The sequence below is a fragment of the Bos mutus genome, chromosome 10 (assembly GCF_027580195.1).
Source record: "Bos mutus isolate GX-2022 chromosome 10, NWIPB_WYAK_1.1, whole genome shotgun sequence".
In the NCBI taxonomy this organism is placed as follows: domain Eukaryota; kingdom Metazoa; phylum Chordata; class Mammalia; order Artiodactyla; family Bovidae; genus Bos; species Bos mutus.
Genome location: NC_091626.1, coordinates 11608231 through 11626137, shown reverse-complemented (window position 1 = coordinate 11626137; position 17907 = coordinate 11608231). Strand labels below are relative to the sequence as shown.

Genomic DNA, 17907 nt, shown 5'->3' with positions numbered 1-17907 from the left:
ATAGATTCAAGGGATTAGATCTAGTAAACTAGAGTGGCTGCGGAACTATGGACAGAGCTTGGTGATACTGTTCAGGAGACAGTGAACAAAACCATCCCAAAGAAAAAGAAAGCTAAGTGGTTGTCTAAGGAGGCTTTACAAATAGATGAAGAAAGAAGAGATGCAAAAAGCAAGGGAGAAAGGGAAAGGTACATCAAACTAAATGCAGAGTTCCAGAAAATACCAAGGAGAGACAAGAGGCCTTCTTCAAGGAACAATGCAAAGAAATAGAGGAAAAATAGCTGAAGGGGAAAGACTAGAGATAAGAAAATTTAAGAAATTTAAGAAAATTGGAAATATCAAAGGAACATTTCATCCAAAGATAGGCACAATAAAGGATAGAAACAGGTAAAGATCTAATAGAAGCAGAAGAGTTCAAGAAGAGATGGAAAGAATACACAGAAGAACTGTACAAAAAAGATCTTAATGACCCGGATAACCATGATGGTGTTGCTGTGGTCACTCACTCAGAGCCAGATATCCTGGAGTGTATAGTCAAGTGGGCCTTACAAAGCACTGCTGCCAACAAAGCTAGTGGAGGTGATGAGATTCCAGCAGAGCTATTTAAAATCCTAAAAGATGGTACTCTCAAAGTTCTGCACTCAATATGTCAGCACATTTGTAAAACTCATCAGTGGCCACAGGACTGGAAAAGGTCCATCCTCATCCCAGTTCCTAAGAAAGGTAGTACTAAAGAATGTTAAACCACCAGACAATTGCACGCATCTCCCATGCTAGTAAGGTCATGCTCAAAATACTGCATGCTGGGCTTCAGCATTATGTGAACTGAGAGCATATTTAGATCTTCAAGCTGGATTTAGAAAAGACAAAGAAACCAGAGGTCAAATTGCCAACATTCACTGGATCATAAAAGCAAGGGAATTCCAGAAAAGCATTTACCTCTGTTTCATTGACTGCGCTAAAGCCTTTGACTGTGTGGATCATAAAAACTGGAAAACTCTTGAAGAGATGGGTATACCGAACCATCTTACCTGCCTTCTCAGAAACCTGTATGCAACAGTTAGAACCTTGTATGGAACAACTGACTGGTTCAGGATTGAGAAAGGAGTATGACAATGCTGTTTATTGTCACCCTGTTTATTTAACTTACACGAAGAGCATATCATGCGAAATGCCGGGCTGGATGAGTTAATAAGCTGGAATCAAGATATTAATAACCTCAGATATGTTGGATGATACTACTCTAATAGCAGAAAGTGAAGAGGAACTAAAGAGGAACTAAAGAACCTCTTGATGTGAGTGAAGGAGGAAAGTGAAAAAGCTGGCTTAAAACTCAGTATTAAAAAAACTAAGATCATGGTATCCGGTCTCATCACTTCATGGCAAATAGATGGGGAAACAGTGGCGACAAAGTTTATTTTCTCGGGCTCCAAAATCACTGCGAATGGTGACTGTAGCCATGAAATTAAAGGATGCTTGCTCCTTGGAAGAAAAGCTTGACCAACCTAGACAGCATATTAAAAAGCAGAAACATCACTTTGCCAACAAGTTCTGTGTAGTCAAAGCTATGATTTTTTCAGTAGTCATGTACCGATGTTGGAGTTGGGCCATAAAGAAGGCTGAGTGCCAATGAATTGATGCCTTCAAATTATGGTGCTGGAGAAGACTCTTGAGAGTCCTTTGGACTGTAAGGAGATCAAGCCAGTCAATCCTAAAGGAAATCAACCCTGAATATTTGTTGGAAGGACTGATGCTGAAGCTGAAGCTCCAGTATTTGGGCCACCTGATGCGAACAGCAGACTCATTGGAAAAGACCCTGACATTGGGAAAGATGGAAGGTAGAAGGAGAAAAGAGTGACAGAGGATAAGATGAATCACTGACTCAGTGGACATGAACTTGGGCAAATTCCAGGAGATGGTGAAGGACAGGGAAGCCTGGCATGCTGTAGTCCACGGGGTTGTAAAGAGTTGGCCATGACGTGGCGCCTGAACAATGGCACGCCTGCAGAGCAGAAGTGGAGACACAAACGCTGAGGACAGGCGTATGGACACTGCTGCAGCGGGAGGAAGGAGAGGGTGGGCTGTATGCAGAGGGTGACATGCACACATATATTACCACTGGAAAATAGACGGCCAGTAGGAATTTGCTGTGCGATTCAGGGGCTCGTACTAGGGCTCGGTAAAAACCTGGTGGTGTGGGGAGGGAGGTGGGAAGGATGTTCAAGTGGGAGGGGACATGGGTAAACCTATGACTGATTCATGTTGATGTTTGGTAGAAACCAACAGAATCCTGTAAAGCAATTATCCTTCAATTAAAAATAATTTTTTAGAAAGGTACATCCTAAAGAAAATTTTTTAATGTTTATATTATTGAATGCAAAGCATTTTGCTTTCTGAGAGAGTCACTATCCACATACACAGAATATTTAGAATTAATTAACTTAGACTTTTCTCATATATCATGTACTTCTCTTGTACTTTTGACGAAAGTTGTATGACATATCAAAACCAAACTGTGAAAGTTACCTGGAGTATAGTTCTTTATACTGAGTAAAGCAAGGTCCATACATTGTAGATACACAACCTTTTGCAACAAGGTTACCATTTTTGTTTGATGTCATCCTTACATGCTCTTTTATAAAATCTAACTCATACAGTGTTCTAACTCATCGTATAATCTGATAGTATGCAACCTCAAATTATGATTTTAATAGAATGCTTAGCAATGACTTAAGACACTTGTGGATAATTTGCTTGTAAGGCTGCTTGTTCCATAGGCCCTACTCCTGTTAGTATTACAGAACTGACTTTGGTTACAAAATAATTACTATCTCTACTTTCTTGCACATTTTGGAAGTTATACTAGTCTAGAGGTCTGGGAAGTGTCCTGCAATATCGTAATCTGAGTTCTAAGGGACTTCCCTTCACAGTTCTTACCTATTTTTACTAGAATTCATTCTTCTGAGAGTTGGTTGGGTTCTCAGTTCTGAAGGCAGATAGACCTAAGTTTGAATCCTGGTTGTTAACCACTAGAAGAAATGAGCGCTTGGTCAAGATACTTAACCTCTTTAAGCCTTTTTTATTCATTGTAAAATATAAATGATAATACTTTCTTCTGTTTGCAGAGATCATGTGAGAAATGCATGTAGAATGCTGAACACAATGCAGCTTCATTCTGTTATTTGTAATACCTGTGTTTTCTTTGGCAGTATCTTGGATTTGGAACACCATCTAATCTGGGAAAAGGTAGAAGGGCTGCAGCTGCTGCTGACCTTGCCAATCGAAGTGGAGAATCAAATACTCACCAAGACATTGAAGAAAAAGATCGTTTATTACGTCATGTGGAAGCCAGAGATCTCATTGAGTTTGGCATGATTCCTGAGTTTGTGGGACGGTTGCCTGTGGTAGTTCCTTTGCATAGCCTAGATGAGAAAACACTTGTACAAATACTAACCGAGCCACGTAATGCTGTTATTCCTCAGTACCAAGCCTTATTCAGCATGGATAAGGTTAGATCTTTATTTTTTATACTTACTTACGTGTATTTTTTGCTATGGAAAATCTGCGTATGTTAGCCTAACAAATTAAAAAGCAGTACTTCTCATCTGGAATACCAGTCTGTGTGTGTGCACGTCTGTACTCAGTTGGTCAGTCGTATCTGACTCTTTGCCACACCGTGGACTGTAGCCTGCCAGGCTCCTCTGTCCATGGAATTTTCCAGGCAAGAATACTGGAGTGGGTTGCCATTTCCTCTTCCAGGGGATCTTCGCAGCCTAAGGATTGAGCCTGTGTCTCCTGCATTGGCAGGCAGATTCTGTTGGCAGGAACAGTCCAGCCTATTACTCACTAAATATGGATCTAGGAATCAGGGAAGGCACGCTGTGTTGTGTTAGACACTTACGAGTTGGCTTAATTTTTTTTCTTAATTAAAGTCAGCATTGTAGCTTGAAGCCTAAGGATAGATATTGAGAGAAATTATGCTAGCAGCCTACGGCTAACCCCTCAAGCTAGGCACACAGAATTGTCTTTTCAGTCTTGATATTCTAAATCCTTTCATTATGACATACTAGGTATATTTTTTCCTAAAGTTAGCTCTCACATCTACTTCTCTGCAGTCAGACACTTGGAGCCATATATCCAATCAGATAGCAAATGTTTGGGTTTTATGAACTTAGTGTCACAAAACATTAGTCTCCATCTCTCCATTGCCACTCTTTCTACCTCAAGTCAGTCTCCTTTATCATTCTTCACCTTGACCCATGCATTTGCTTCCTAATTGGGTTTCCCTACCTAAAGTTTGTCTCTGACCACCACTGCCAAAATATCATCTCCCACTTTACATCCAGAATGGATCTTTTTAAAATTATTGAACATAGGGTTCAACCAATAGATATTAAGTGCTTAATAAATATTTATTGAATGAATAAACCCAAAGCTAATTATTTTACTCCCCTTCTTAAAATGCTTCGGTGGTCCCCTAGCCTTATTTAGATGTCCCCACTTTTATTGTTCTCTTAGCACCATGTGCAAACACTGCTGTAAATGCTATTTTGCTAATTTGTCACCATCCAATACGCTTCAGTTTCTTGAGGGTAAAGGTGGTGTCTGGGTCATCATTCAGTTTCTAATATTTAAACACATCTGGCTTCAATAAATGTTGAATAAAGTCCTAGAAAATCCATGTTAATTTAGAAAACCTCTTCAGGAACTAAGGACAAACTTTGATTCATGCTGTTAACTGTCTCATAAGCTAATTCATAGAAACAAGTGCTTTTTGAAAGCAAGATTCTAAAGCCTCATGAGAGATAATTACCTTGTATAAGTTTTACATTTTCTGGAGGTAGAAATTAATAACCAAAAGTGTTTTAGTACCAAGATCTTATTTTTTAGGGGGAGGTATATTAAATTCTCAGTAATTTTTTGTATTTGTGGTAATTTAGAGAGACTTGTCCTAAAATTGTACCTTTGTTCTATGGGATGAAAGGGTTAGTAACACTTTTTAAAATGAGTATTTTTTCAGAAGCTTAAGTTACAATCTGAAAATACTTGAGTCTGAAAGGAGATAGGATCAGTCAAGACACAAGATTCTGTGTTTTTAAGTATTAGTGAATCAGTGTACTTAACTCTATGGAACATTTCTTTACCTGTAAAGTCAGGGCATTCACCTCTTGTTATAAAAAGACCAATAATGGTGATAGGCAGTAATAGGTAATAGATCAAATACTGCATGATTTTATTGGGAAAATGTCATCATCAAATATTATCTGAATTATTTCTTTTGAATGTATTTGTAGTGTGAACTGAATGTTACTGAAGATGCTTTAAAAGCTATAGCCAGATTAGCACTAGAACGAAAAACAGGTGCACGAGGCCTCCGGTCCATTATGGTGAGTTGGCATAAATTTACAAAAACTAGATTATTTCTTGGTCTGAATTTTAATAATATTAAACCTCCCTGTTTTTCCTTTGGAAATATATCCAGAAATTTGGTCTAATATTTTTTGTGATTTTTTTTCTTGTATATTTTGGCCACACTGTGCAGGATGCAGAATCTTTGTTTCCCAACCAGTGTTTGAACCCTTCCAGTGGAAGCACTGGACTGCCAGGGAAGTCCCTTTTCTTCTTTCTAAAATGGAACTTCAAGGTGTTTGCAACAAAGGACATACACTTAATGTGATTAATGAAATAGAGGAAATCAGGATCATGGGAAGGAGGTTTTTAGAAAACCCTACACAGACCTTTTGACTAAGCTCCAGAGTGGCTCCTCAGAACCATTGAAATTCTCATTGTTGTTTTATGTTTGAAATTAAATTGTAGATATTATAACATTTTATTTCTAAATTATTCAGTATAGTATGAACTCACTATTTTAATTTTGTTACAAGTCCTGGAGACCCAGTCTACTTTTCAGCCACCCTCTTTCTTAAAGGTCTTTCCCTTCCCTGGTGTGGCTGTACAGTGGGTTACTGTTTCCCTACATGCTGCAAAAGCAAGCACATGGTCTGTTCTCTGAGGATTTCACTGCTAAGTATTACTTCTCTTATCTAAGTAGGACTTTTTGAACAGAACTACATATCTGTCACAATTTGCGATAATACTTTAATAAAGGTGTCAACTTCAGGTGCTGTGACAGATTTATAAACATGTAAACTAGAAGAAGGCTGCAGTCCATGGGGTCGCTAAGAGTTGGACACGACTGAGCGACTTCACTTTCACTTTTCACTTTCATGCATTGGAGAAGGAAATGGCAACCCACTCCAGTGTTCTTGCCTGGAGAATCCCAGGGACGGGGAAGCCTGGTGGGATGCCGTCTGTGGGGTCGCACAGAGTTGGACACGACTGAAGTGACTTAGCAGCAGCAGCAGCAAACTAGAAGAAAAGGTAATATAGTTGACATTTTTAGAAAATTTGATGTATTCAACCAGTGTTTTCCTTAAGATGGAACATAATTCAGCTGCTGCTGCTGCTAAGTCGCTTCAGTCATGTCCGACTCTGTGTGACCCCGTAGATGGCAGCCCACCAGGCTCCCCCGTCCCTGGGATTCTCCAGGCAAGAACACTGGAGTGGGGTGCCATTTCCTTCTCTAATGCATGCAAGTGAAAAGTGAAAGTGAAGTCACTCAGTCCTGTCTGACTCTTAGCGACCCCATAGACTGCAGCCCACCAGGCTCCTTTGTCCATGGGATTTTCCAGGCAAGAGTACTGGAGTGGGGTGCCATTGCCTTCTCCAATCCAGCTGCTACGCATAGGTAAAACTAGTTTTCTTTAGTAAATTACTTTAGATCCACTGCAGCAGTTGAGACAAAAGCATAGTTGAAGTCATAGCTTGGTATAGATGATTTAAGATTAAGTCATTTTAAAATTAAGGACTACCAGTTGACCTCCTTTGGTGATAAAGTATGTCAGAAATCTTCTTGAGTAACATCTGATCACATGCAAAGTGAAAGTACAATCTTTGTAGGTGCAAGGTGACCTAAGTAGGCAGAACTGCAGAAGAAGCTTTCCCTTATAGAATGACTTTTGTCCAAATTTAGTTAGAAGTTGTTTTAATATGAAGAATATGAAAGCTTTTACATTGACTTTTCAAAATTCAGTTCTTGATGCATCATAGGGACTCCATAATATTTCTTGAGTTGATGAATTTGATTGATAACCTATAGAATACAAGTATTTTGTATGTAACCTCAGTTTTCCATGTAATTCATTACTTTTTTACTCTTTAGGAAAAGCTGTTACTAGAACCAATGTTCGAAGTCCCTAATTCTGATATTGTATGCGTGGAGGTTGACAAAGAAGTAGTAGAAGGAAAGAAGGAACCAGGATACATCCGGTAAAGTGTATTGTCAAACTAAAACAGGTCTAAAACTTAAGATCATTCTTTATTGCTGTGGTTTATTGGTCTGTCATACAGTTGTGTGAAAATCTTTATATTCATAAAGGAATCAGTTATCAAATATTCTGTAGAAAAATTTTCTAATTTTGGTTTATAAAATGATATTTTGAGTCTTCTTGGAAATTGATCTTCAAAACTAGCCTCCACTTTTTTCTCCTAAGAGAAGTATCAAAAAAGACATAAAGTAATCTAAATGAAAAGATTTAAATAAACTTTGCTTCTAATTCTATAATTTATTTATTACTTGTTTCATGTCTTTCATAAGACCAAAACTTGGCTGACATAATTTTCCTCTTAGTTGTATCTTATCACTTGACAAATTTGACATATCTTTCACTGCTTGTATTTAACTATTCTAGGGGTCAGTGAACTGTCCAGTACAGGGCTATTTTTAACACTTGGGGCCGTACAGTTTGTATTGTAGCTACTCTACCCTTACAGCATGATAGTTCAGTCCATAAATGAATGATCCATGTCTGTGTTCAAATAAATATTTACAAAAACAAATGACAGACTTTATTTGGCCGGCAGGCTGTCATTTACTGACCCCAGTCTATTCAATAAATATTTATTAAGCAGTGCTTGACATGAATGTTACCTACACAAAAAATAGGCTTCTGTCACAGGTATGTTACATTTTATGCTTCTAAGGTAACTTATGAGGCAGTTGATTGGTTTTGAACAACCTTTACTTATTCAAAGAGGTATAATCTCTCATTTTGTTTACTATTAGTATACAAAAGAATTGTGGTCTAATCATAATTTTGGCTAATTTGATTCATATTGGTTTGATCAGAAGCTTTCAACTTCTTTCCATTGACATACTAAATGTCAAGTATTGTAGTTAAAATAATAGATTCTACTTTTGCTGGAGAAAAGGCCTTCACTGTTGAAGCTTGGTTGTTGATTTGTTTCAGTTAAAAAAAATTGTTTGGGAAATTTCTTATAGTTTTTGGTTGTGTGCTCGAAATGTTTCTCATATTTTACCATTAAGCAATCTTTAGAGCAATATTAGAAGTGCTCTTAATATTTTCTTTCTTTGTGCAGCTTTTCTAGCTAGGTGGATTAATTTATTATTTATTTTTTGAGAAGTTGTATTTACCCCTAATTCTTACTAAAAACATAAAAACACTGATGACTTTTCATTATAGGGCTCCAACCAAAGAATCCTCGGAAGAGGAGTATGACTCTGGAGTTGAAGAAGAAGGATGGCCTCGTCAAGCAGATGCTGCAAACAGCTAAACTGTCAGACTTCCGTTGTGTATATAAAGGTGTCCTTCTTTTGTTTAGGATCATAACTGTCTCTGCAGTCTGACATTAAAAGCATTGGATCTATCTTGGATATCATATACATGGTCAGAAGCTTTTAGGATAAAAATCAGATCATGTATATTATGTAACATCACATTGATTTATACAGACTGACATTACATGGACTTTAATGACACAATGTTCCGAGAGAATATGTACATTATTTTGTTTCGGTTTTTAAAAAATATACTTAAAAAAAAAATCTTAGGAGTTCTTTTAAGCAATGCAGGTGTTGCAATAACTGTGGATTTTACAATAATGTTACTCTACAAATGGGAAAATAAATTCTTTAAAATTGAAGTTGGGATTCCATTCTTTAGCTTGACTTTGTCTACTCATGTTTGTTTCCTGAAAAATGTTAGAATTTTATCCATCTTAAAAATTGGAACGGAAGTTTCCAAGTAGTTAAAGATTTCATGGAAAAAGTACCCTGAAGAGCCATACTTTGATGATTTGTTTAGCTGTGTTCTTAGTCTTATCCACTGATGCATGACACTGACTTCCCGTTGGTACTATTAAGAAAAGACCATTCTCCTGCTAACTTGTCTGATTTATTTGCCGTCTTTGATCCATTTTAGTACCATGAGTGAGCAGATGAAATTAAAAGTCTGCCTTAAATCTTTAGAGAAAGACTACATCTAATTCTAAAAGTCGCATGCAGCATCAGTCATAACAGCCATATGCTGAACTAAATAAAATATCCTAATATTGTACACTTACCTAAAATACTAGTTTTTTGTTTTCTGGTGCTGAATATTTGTCTAATTCTTTGGCTCCATGGAACATTAAAGAAAATCTATGCTTTACTATCAGCAAAAGTGAATGTGTTCATACTAAAATATAAGTTATTAATTTTCATTATGTAGAAACAGTGGGGGAGGTTTGGGGGGCTTAATGAAAATTATTTCATTTGATGCCATAATATTAAAATACTTGGATACCTTTAAAATTTTTTTCTTTCCCTTTATATTGATACAAGTTTCTATATTCTTCCTTCACTTCAGCCTTATTGGAAATTGTTTAAATCAGAGTACCTTTAAACCTTTGTTTTCAATTTTTGGTTTATAAATGCTTGAGTTTTCCTTTTAACTACATCCTACCCCTTTTCTTAGGGAAAGAACCTTAAACTATTAGCAAATTCTAAATCTTGTTGATGGAGTTGGGTTTTCTGTGATGTAATAAGAGATACCTATTTATGGCTGGGGTAGGACCAGAAATGCACTTCTGCAAAGTGTTTAAGCCTGGTTGCAATAGTATGAAACAGAAACTGGTATCCTTGGTCTCCCTAGTAATGGTTAACGTTCTTCTCAGGAAGGGTTTCATATCATAACTGTTTATTATCTTTTTCTTACAGGCTCATCATTTTCCTTTTTGTAGAGTGAAAATTGGAGTAGCTATTAAATGTATTGAAGTTAGTCCTCCAGAAATGGACTGGGAGACGTTTTAGTCATAACAACTTACATTTGGTTTTGAAAGTTGTTAACAAAGCATATTGATGTTTTTAAATTAAACACAACTACGATTTGTATCTTGAAACTTGTTTTGGCATTTGAATAAAACAAAAGGATTAAATGAAAGCCCTTGTTGTGGTGTGTCCATAATGCAGTGCCATTTTAAGAAGGACACAGGTATCATGAGCTGGTTTATTCTAGAGACTGGTTAACCCTTCATACTTTGGTATTCCTTTAATTCTCCTAGTTGTGGATTCTACCAACAAAAAGTCTGTTTATGTTAAACATTGATTAATGTTTACCATTAAACGTGATCCTGCATGGGCCCCACACTAGTAGTACATGCCAAGTTTCCAAAGAAGCTTAGTCTATTAGGGAAAGCAAATGCAGGTGTCAGTGTATTATGATAATGGAAGTGAGGTAGGTGCCAGCTGGGAATATACTATACAGTAATCTCAGACACACTTATTGCCTATTTCTCAACTCCTAAAGCTCCCTAGTTTCACATTTCAGAGATTTTAATTTTGATATTCCTTTCTGGAAAATCTGGAAAAACAAGTAGTAATTTGCCAGAAAGGAATCATGAAAATTAAAGTCTCAGAAATGTGAAACAACCAGGGAGCTTTAGGAGTTGAGAAATAGCCAACATGTATGACTACATGTTACTCCTCTGAGATGACTGTTTGATTTATTCTCTCCCCTCTCCATCTTTCTTGGCCTTTCATTGAGGAACCATCACAAGATGGAACTCATCTTCCCACCATCAAATCTATAAATCTATCTGCTTTAACACCCAACCTTTGTCTCCAGTTACAGCTGAAGAATCCCTTTTATCAAAACTCAGTTTCTCCACGTTATTATGAAGGGAGCCCATTACCTGCTCCAAACGTTTTTTAAAAATACAGAATATGCCAGGTCAAGTTGTAATTTTATGCAGAAAGTAATGGAGAGTTATTAAAAGGATTTTAAGCATGAGAATTGAACATCACTAGATACATGTTTCAGATTGTTGGGAAGGTTCTGTGGTAAATTGGAGGAGACATAACTAGAGATCTACTTGCAAACATTTCTCCAGCGCTTGCCCTATATCTCCTACCTCATTGCTTTCCTTCCGTCTGATAAATTCTTTTTTTTTTTTAATTGGAGTATAGTTGATTTACAGTGTAGTTTCAGGTGTACAGCAAGGTGAATCAGTTATACAGTAAGTCCTCAACATATGAACCTTCAAGTTGCAAACTTTCAAAAATGTAAACATGCGTTCACATGTCCAGTTACAAAAGTTAGTTCATGTGTCTGGCGTACCTTGTCATGTGTGTGTATCTTGTACAAGTGGTGCTTTTGTGTACTGTACAGCACTGTGTATAGTACAGTAGTATAGTATCTTTATTTCAAGCCCAGGATGTGCAGAAGCAGCCATAAAAGCGGTAAAAAGTAGCTGGTACTTCTGTGAAGCGCCAAACGATAATGATGGAAAGAAGTGAAAATCATCGGGAGAGCAGAGGGAGGCGAAAAGATGGTAGATGTCGCTCATTCTTATGATATAAACTGTTCAACCACTGGCACAATTCTAAAGAACAAGGATGAGATCATGAAACATGAAGTCTGTGCTGATAATATCAAAGAAATGTGGGAAAGTGATGGAGGAGATGGAGAAACAGGATCAGCATCAGCGTCAAGTCCTGCTCAGCTTAATGCTGATTCAAGAGAAAGCTAAAAGCCCTTATGAGGACTTGAAGAAGAAACAGAGAATTGGATTGTGTTTCCAGAATCAAGACTGGAGCCGACCTTCACAATGTAAAAGCAAGTGGTGAGGCAGCAACTACAGGTATGGTAGCTGCCTGGAAATTTCCTGAAACATTTTGGGAAGTTATGGCTGAAGGTGCACACTTACCCAAGCAGATTTTTAATGTGGATGAGACAGGACTGTACTGGAAGAGGGTGGCAGACCAAAGTTACATCAGTAAAGAGGGAAAGTTGCTGCCTGGCAATAAAGTAGGAAAGGATAGGCTAACTCCGGTGACAGTGCTTCCGGGCATATAAAACTGAAGTCTGCCTTAGTTTGTTATTCAGAGAACCCAAGAGCCGTTAAAACCGTAGCCAAGGGTCCTCTTCCTGTTACGTGGAAGAGTAATGTCAAAGCCTGGATGACACAGGCCATTTTCCAGGTGGCTTTAACACCATTTTATCCCAGACGTAGAGAAATGTTGCTTGGAGAAGGACATCTCACTCATTCTTTTGCTACTCACCAGTGCTCCAGGCCACCTCCCATTTGTGGGTGACTTTCACCCCAATGTCAAAGTTGTGCATCTGCTACCGAACACTACATTGCTCATCCAGTCTATGGGCCAGGGGGTTACAGCAACTTTGAAGAAATATTTATGTCACATTTGTCATCAGGCAGTGAATCAGGAACAACTTTGAGACAGTTTTGGAAGGACTGTCACTTCTACAAGACATAAAAAACTGACTGCTTGTTGTGAGGTTACAGCTATCACCATGAATGGTTTGAAAGTACCTTTGCTGGCTGTGTGTTCATGATTTCCATGGGTTTGAGAAGGTGGATGAGGAGTCCAAATATGTCTTCAGCAACTTAGTGGTCCCTCAGCAAGAAATTGGATCTAGATCTGCAAGGGGGCATCTTCATTGAACTTGCTGTGAAACACACGCTTGCTAATGAAGACCCATCAGTAATTGGGGTCCAGAGAAAAGAAGTAACTGAAGAACCCAAGAGATTGATGATACGGGAAATGGCAAGGAGGTTTTCTTTATTTGAGGAGGTACTGTTTTTGAGGCATGGAACCTGAACGTAGAACGGTACACAAAGTTCGCAGCAGCCGTTCAGAAATTAATCCATGCTACCGTGTCATCTATGGCGAGAGAGAAAGAGCTACTACCCAGACATCACTGGATTGTTTTTCCAGAGGGTGGATAGAATTGAATCCATCAAGGAACCAGGACCTGTGCCATCAGAGTCAGGCATGAGTGCGATTGCAGCTCACCCTCTGACTCCAGTTGCTGACAATCCTTCAGCTCTACTATCTCCCACCTCCTCTCCCTCTACCAGTCAGTAACTCTTTTTGCTTGTCCACTGATGCCAGCCCCTGTGTGCCAGCTGTTGTATTTTCAAAGTACTGCACTGTAAGATTAAAAATGTTTTCTTTATTTTTTGTGTTTGTTTTTAATGTATTTGTGTGAAAAGTAACATAAACCTATTCAGTACAGTACTATATAGCTGATTTTGTTAGTTGGGTACTTACACTAGCTTGTTGGACTTATGAATGCATTCTCAGAATGGAACTCGTTCATATGTAGGGGACATACTATACATATATCCACTCTGTTTTAGATCCTTTTCTTATATAGGCTATTATAGCTCATTGAATAGAGTTCCCTGTCCTATGCGGTAGGTTCTTATTATCAATTTTATATACAGTAGGGTATATATGTCAATTGGATCGATTTTTTTTATAAACACGCCTCAAATGTTTTAATAGAATCCAGCTTTTCCTTAAATTGTCTTTCCATAGTCAAAACAACAAAAAAAGACCCAATGTTAAAATCACTTAATAAACTTACAAACTTGAAAAATTAGACACTTCAGATAGGCAATAAACTTCATATTATGAAAGCAATATATTCCAAGTTTCAAAGATTTGACAAATTCTGTACAATGTCTTTCATCAGTAGATGGAAACTTTCAAACTCCACAGTCTTCTGTCAGGTAGGACTGGGTGTCATTCACTGGTCTGAGGTCGAATCCATTTCAAGGCATGTCATGGTGGTACAGTAATGGTCGGATGATAAAACCTACAGTCAGGTCTGGTACACTGAGTGTTCAATCTACAGTGTTTCGGATGATAAAAGGGACATTCCATTTTCTTACAAGCTGGGAAGTAACAGTGGAGCTGACTACTGGAAGGTGGTGCTGGTGTTCTAACTGGTTTTGGAGGCAGTCCTGGGGTTACTTGGCTCATGTGAGTGAAGGGACTGTCTGGTTTAGTACATTTTGTATCATACTTACAATTTGGATGAACAGACACTTCTCAGCAAATTTACAGTCAGGAAAGGCTTTGCAAGGTGACCCAGTGATGGTAAGCATGCTCGTCCCCATTTTTGCAGGCAGGCCAGTACTTGCGGTGCTCCAACAGCTTTTCTGGTTTCTCTGCCAGGCTCAGTTCACTCATCTCAACATTTGAAAAGCTACCATCTGGGTCCTCAAGCCTGCTCAGCAAGTATAACTGCTATGGGTGGAGGAGACCTGCGAGTCCCTCATACGAAGCTGCAGGGTGGTGTGTGGGTCTCATTCCTTAAAAGCACATGTCATCCTCTTGATCTGACACGTATCCTGGGGTGGGGGGGTGGGTTAGGGTTAGGGTTGCTGGGAACACCATCCAGTGTCACTATAAACTCGGGACTTGAAGATTTATCTGGTTGTACAAGATCTCATGTTTGCATAAGGTGTCCATACCCAAAGAGTATCTGCAGTCTTCATCCCCAACTCCAGGTTTGGTGCCAATACTAGTTCCTCAGATAGCTTTGACTTCTTCAGAATAAATGGTCTTGCATCTGCTTGTACCATGGATTCCATGTCATAGTAATCGACTGATGTGCAGAGTTTCTGCCATCATGGGCTTAATTTGCAATAGGGGTTACAACTGCCTCTGTTGAGTTCCTTGACTTTTGTATATATTATCTCCTTTTGCTTCCTCTTCAATGGGAGAGCTTATTCTGGGGACGCTGCCTTGTCCCTGGACCATTTCTGCTAGCAATTCTTCTTGAGTTCAAGTTCTGGGAGCAACTGAAAGTGTCCGTTTCTGCGAGACTGTAGAATAGTTAGTTGTTTTTGTTACAGATTCTTGAGCTTCGGATAGAGCCTTCAAAATTAGATTCTTGTTAGCTTGTTTAGAAGGTGGAAGTGAGGGTCTCCGTTCAGGTTTTGCTGGCACTGACACACTGCTGGAGATGCTTCCAGTAGGGGACCCACAATCCTCATCTTCCTCCTCCTCTTCTCCATCATGACTGAAATTTTTTACTTTAACAACTGAACTTACCCAGGCAACTTTCTCTTCTGAAAGTTTTCTTCCTCAATACTCATCTTTTCTGAGTTGTTCCTGAGGAAAGGACCATAAGTCTCTTCTAAGCTGTTAAGCACTTCTGGTTCACACAAACGTCCTGTTTCATACACCTGGCTACTCTGAATATCAAGTAGCTTGGCAGCATGAATACTGTTTTTCTGCTGTTGAAATTGCAGCCTGTTTAAATGAGCACCACTGTCTGCTTTCGACTTGCAGGTGGTCGATAAATTTCAATAGAAGGGCAAGAAGAACCATATGTAAGTGTCACTGTAGTTTTTTTCTGAGATAAGGGTTTCTCCTGCACAAAATTGAGGTCTTCATCAATGAGATCATCTGGTTCTGGCTTAATATCAATCACGTCTTCAGAGGGTGCTAGCTCCCTCAAAGGTTTCGCTGTTGACATTGGTCAGGTTGCAGCTCCGTTATTATAAATCTGTCCGACATTAGTGGCTTTCTGCTCCTGTGAACTTGTAGAAACTCTAGATTCTCTTTTTTCAGGTCTAGTGCTAGAAACTGCAAGAGGTGGCACTGCAGCTTCGTGCCTTCTCTCATCTCCTCAACTGAAACTGCTCTTGTTTGAAGGTATGTTACCATCAAAGAGGTTGGTATCAGAAGACTTCAGACTAGAGGGGTCGGTTGTTACAGAACTAAGTTTATATAATACCCCATGAAGCCATACAGTGAGTCAAATTGTGTTGTTCCCTTAAACAGGGACAGGTCCTCTGTCATTTGGTCCTGACTTTTCTTGTTCGTCACTATCACCATAATGTAATCAGGAAGTTCTTCATCTTAAATATTCATAATATTTCTATATAGGCATGAAGTTTCATTTCAGAAGTACTATCAGACATTTGTTTCAAGTATAAAAAAATATTCTCAGTTCAAGAGAAGTACAAATATAAGGGGAAAATCAATCAATGTGAGCTCCTAATTCTTGCAATTTCCCCTTAACTGCACTTGGGATCGTACGGCTGATCTCTGTGCTGATCTCCATGATTCCAGGGAGAGTGGTGGGCACTGCGCGGTGTCCCGCTTACCAGGAGCCAGATGCCAGCTCCCAGCCCACAGCCAGACCACCACCACTGCTCCTGGCCTGGGTCAATTCTTATCAACATATAAAACACAACTCCCTTGAACCCACATCTCCTCCACAGTAAACTACAAGGTGATCCTCCTGTTTCCAGTTCCATTCCAGGTTTTGATTCTGAGTTTTAAAAGACCACTCTGGCTGTGGTATAAGAGACCAGACTATAGAGCAGTGGTCTCCAACCTTTTTTTGCACCAAGGACCAGTTTCCTCAATATTTTCACAGACCAGGGAAAGGGGGATGGTTTGGGGATGATTCAAGTGCATTAAATTTATTTATTATGCCACTGCTGATCTGACAGGAGGCAGCACTCAGGCGGTAATGTGAACAATGGGGAGTGGCTCTAAATACAGATGAAGCTTTGCTGGCTAGCCTGCCACTCACATGCTGTGTGGCCAGTTCCTAACAGGCCATAGACCAGTACTGGTCCATGGCCCAGGGGTCCCAAACCCTTGATCCCAAAAGGATCAGTGGTTAAATCAGGGTCACTCAGGGCTATTACTAGTTGATGATGTATTGGATTCAGATGATAGCAATGTAAGTGGAAGAGTGGATGGGTAGGTATTTTTGCAAATCTAATGAAAAGTGGAGAAGGAAATGGTAACCCACTCCAGTACTCTTGCCTGGAAAATCCCATGGAGAGGAGCCTGGTGGGCTATAGTCCATGGGGTCACAAGAGTTGGACATGACTTGGTGACTAAGCCACCACCAATGAAAAGTGGGATCCCCTGTTCTTCAATGGGAAAACTCAACATGAAAAGGGTGTCTGTCATCCCTATGCTAATTTATAAATTTAATATTCCAATAAAATGCCAATAAAATTTTAAATGCAATTAGGCAAATGGATTCTAAAGTTCATATGGAAAAATAAGCAAGAATGGTAAACAAGTAAAATGATAATGCACATAGTGCTTACTCTGTGTCACTCTGTGCATTTAATGCAACAACCCTGTGAAGTACGACTCTTATCAGCCCTTCTAGATGAAGAAACTTGAGCCCAGAGTAGTTAGATAGCTTTACCAAGGTCACACAACTACTAAGTAACAGCCAGGATTAACCCCAGGCAGACTGATTCTGAAGCCTCTGGACCTAACCAACAAATGAAAGAAGAATGAGGAGGGATTGCACCTTCTATTTTAAAAATACTATAAACCTTTAAATATCTAAGTCTACCAGTGCATGAATGGACAGACCAGTGGAAAAGAAGGTAAAAGTACAGAAATAAGTCCTAAACATATATGGGAATTTAGTGTTGAAAAGGGCTTCCCTTGTAGCTCATTTGGTAAAGAATCTGCCTACAGTACAGGAGACCCGGGTTCGATTCCTAGTTGGGAAGATCCCCTGGAGAAGGAAATGGCAACCCACTCTAGTATCCTTGCCTGGAAAAACTCATGAACAGAGGAGCCTGGTGGGCTGCAGTCCATGGGGTCCCAAAGAGTCGGGCATGACTGAGCGACTAACTCTTACTTACTTAGTGTTGAAAAAGGTGATATTTCAAATTAGAAAAAGAAGATTCAATAAATGGTATTGACAACTGAGTTACCATTGGTGGCGAAGGATGAGTTAGTTAGCATCACAGACTCAAGGGCAT

General features: G+C 39.0%; 1 protein-coding gene and 1 pseudogene across 3 annotated transcripts in view; one reads left to right on the top strand and one right to left on the bottom strand.

Moving 5' to 3' along the window:
* Window positions 1–10287, top strand: part of CLPX (caseinolytic mitochondrial matrix peptidase chaperone subunit X) — a 36908-nt gene extending 26621 nt beyond the window's left edge. For 2 of the 3 annotated variants that reach the window (XM_070377284.1, XM_005899965.3), the window contains 4 exons: window positions 3210–3509; window positions 5295–5387; window positions 7223–7329; window positions 8544–10287. In XM_070377284.1, the coding sequence (XP_070233385.1) occupies window positions 3210–3509; window positions 5295–5387; window positions 7223–7329; window positions 8544–8634 (591 nt within the window). In that variant the 3' untranslated portion in view covers window positions 8635–10287. The remainder of the gene's footprint in view (window positions 1–3209; window positions 3510–5294; window positions 5388–7222; window positions 7330–8543) is intronic. The other variant, XM_070377283.1, reaches the window with a different exon arrangement.
* Window positions 10288–13888: 3601 nt separating this feature from the next.
* Window positions 13889–16223, bottom strand: LOC102287726 (zinc finger CCCH domain-containing protein 14-like; annotated as a pseudogene).
* Window positions 16224–17907: the final 1684 nt, after the last annotated feature.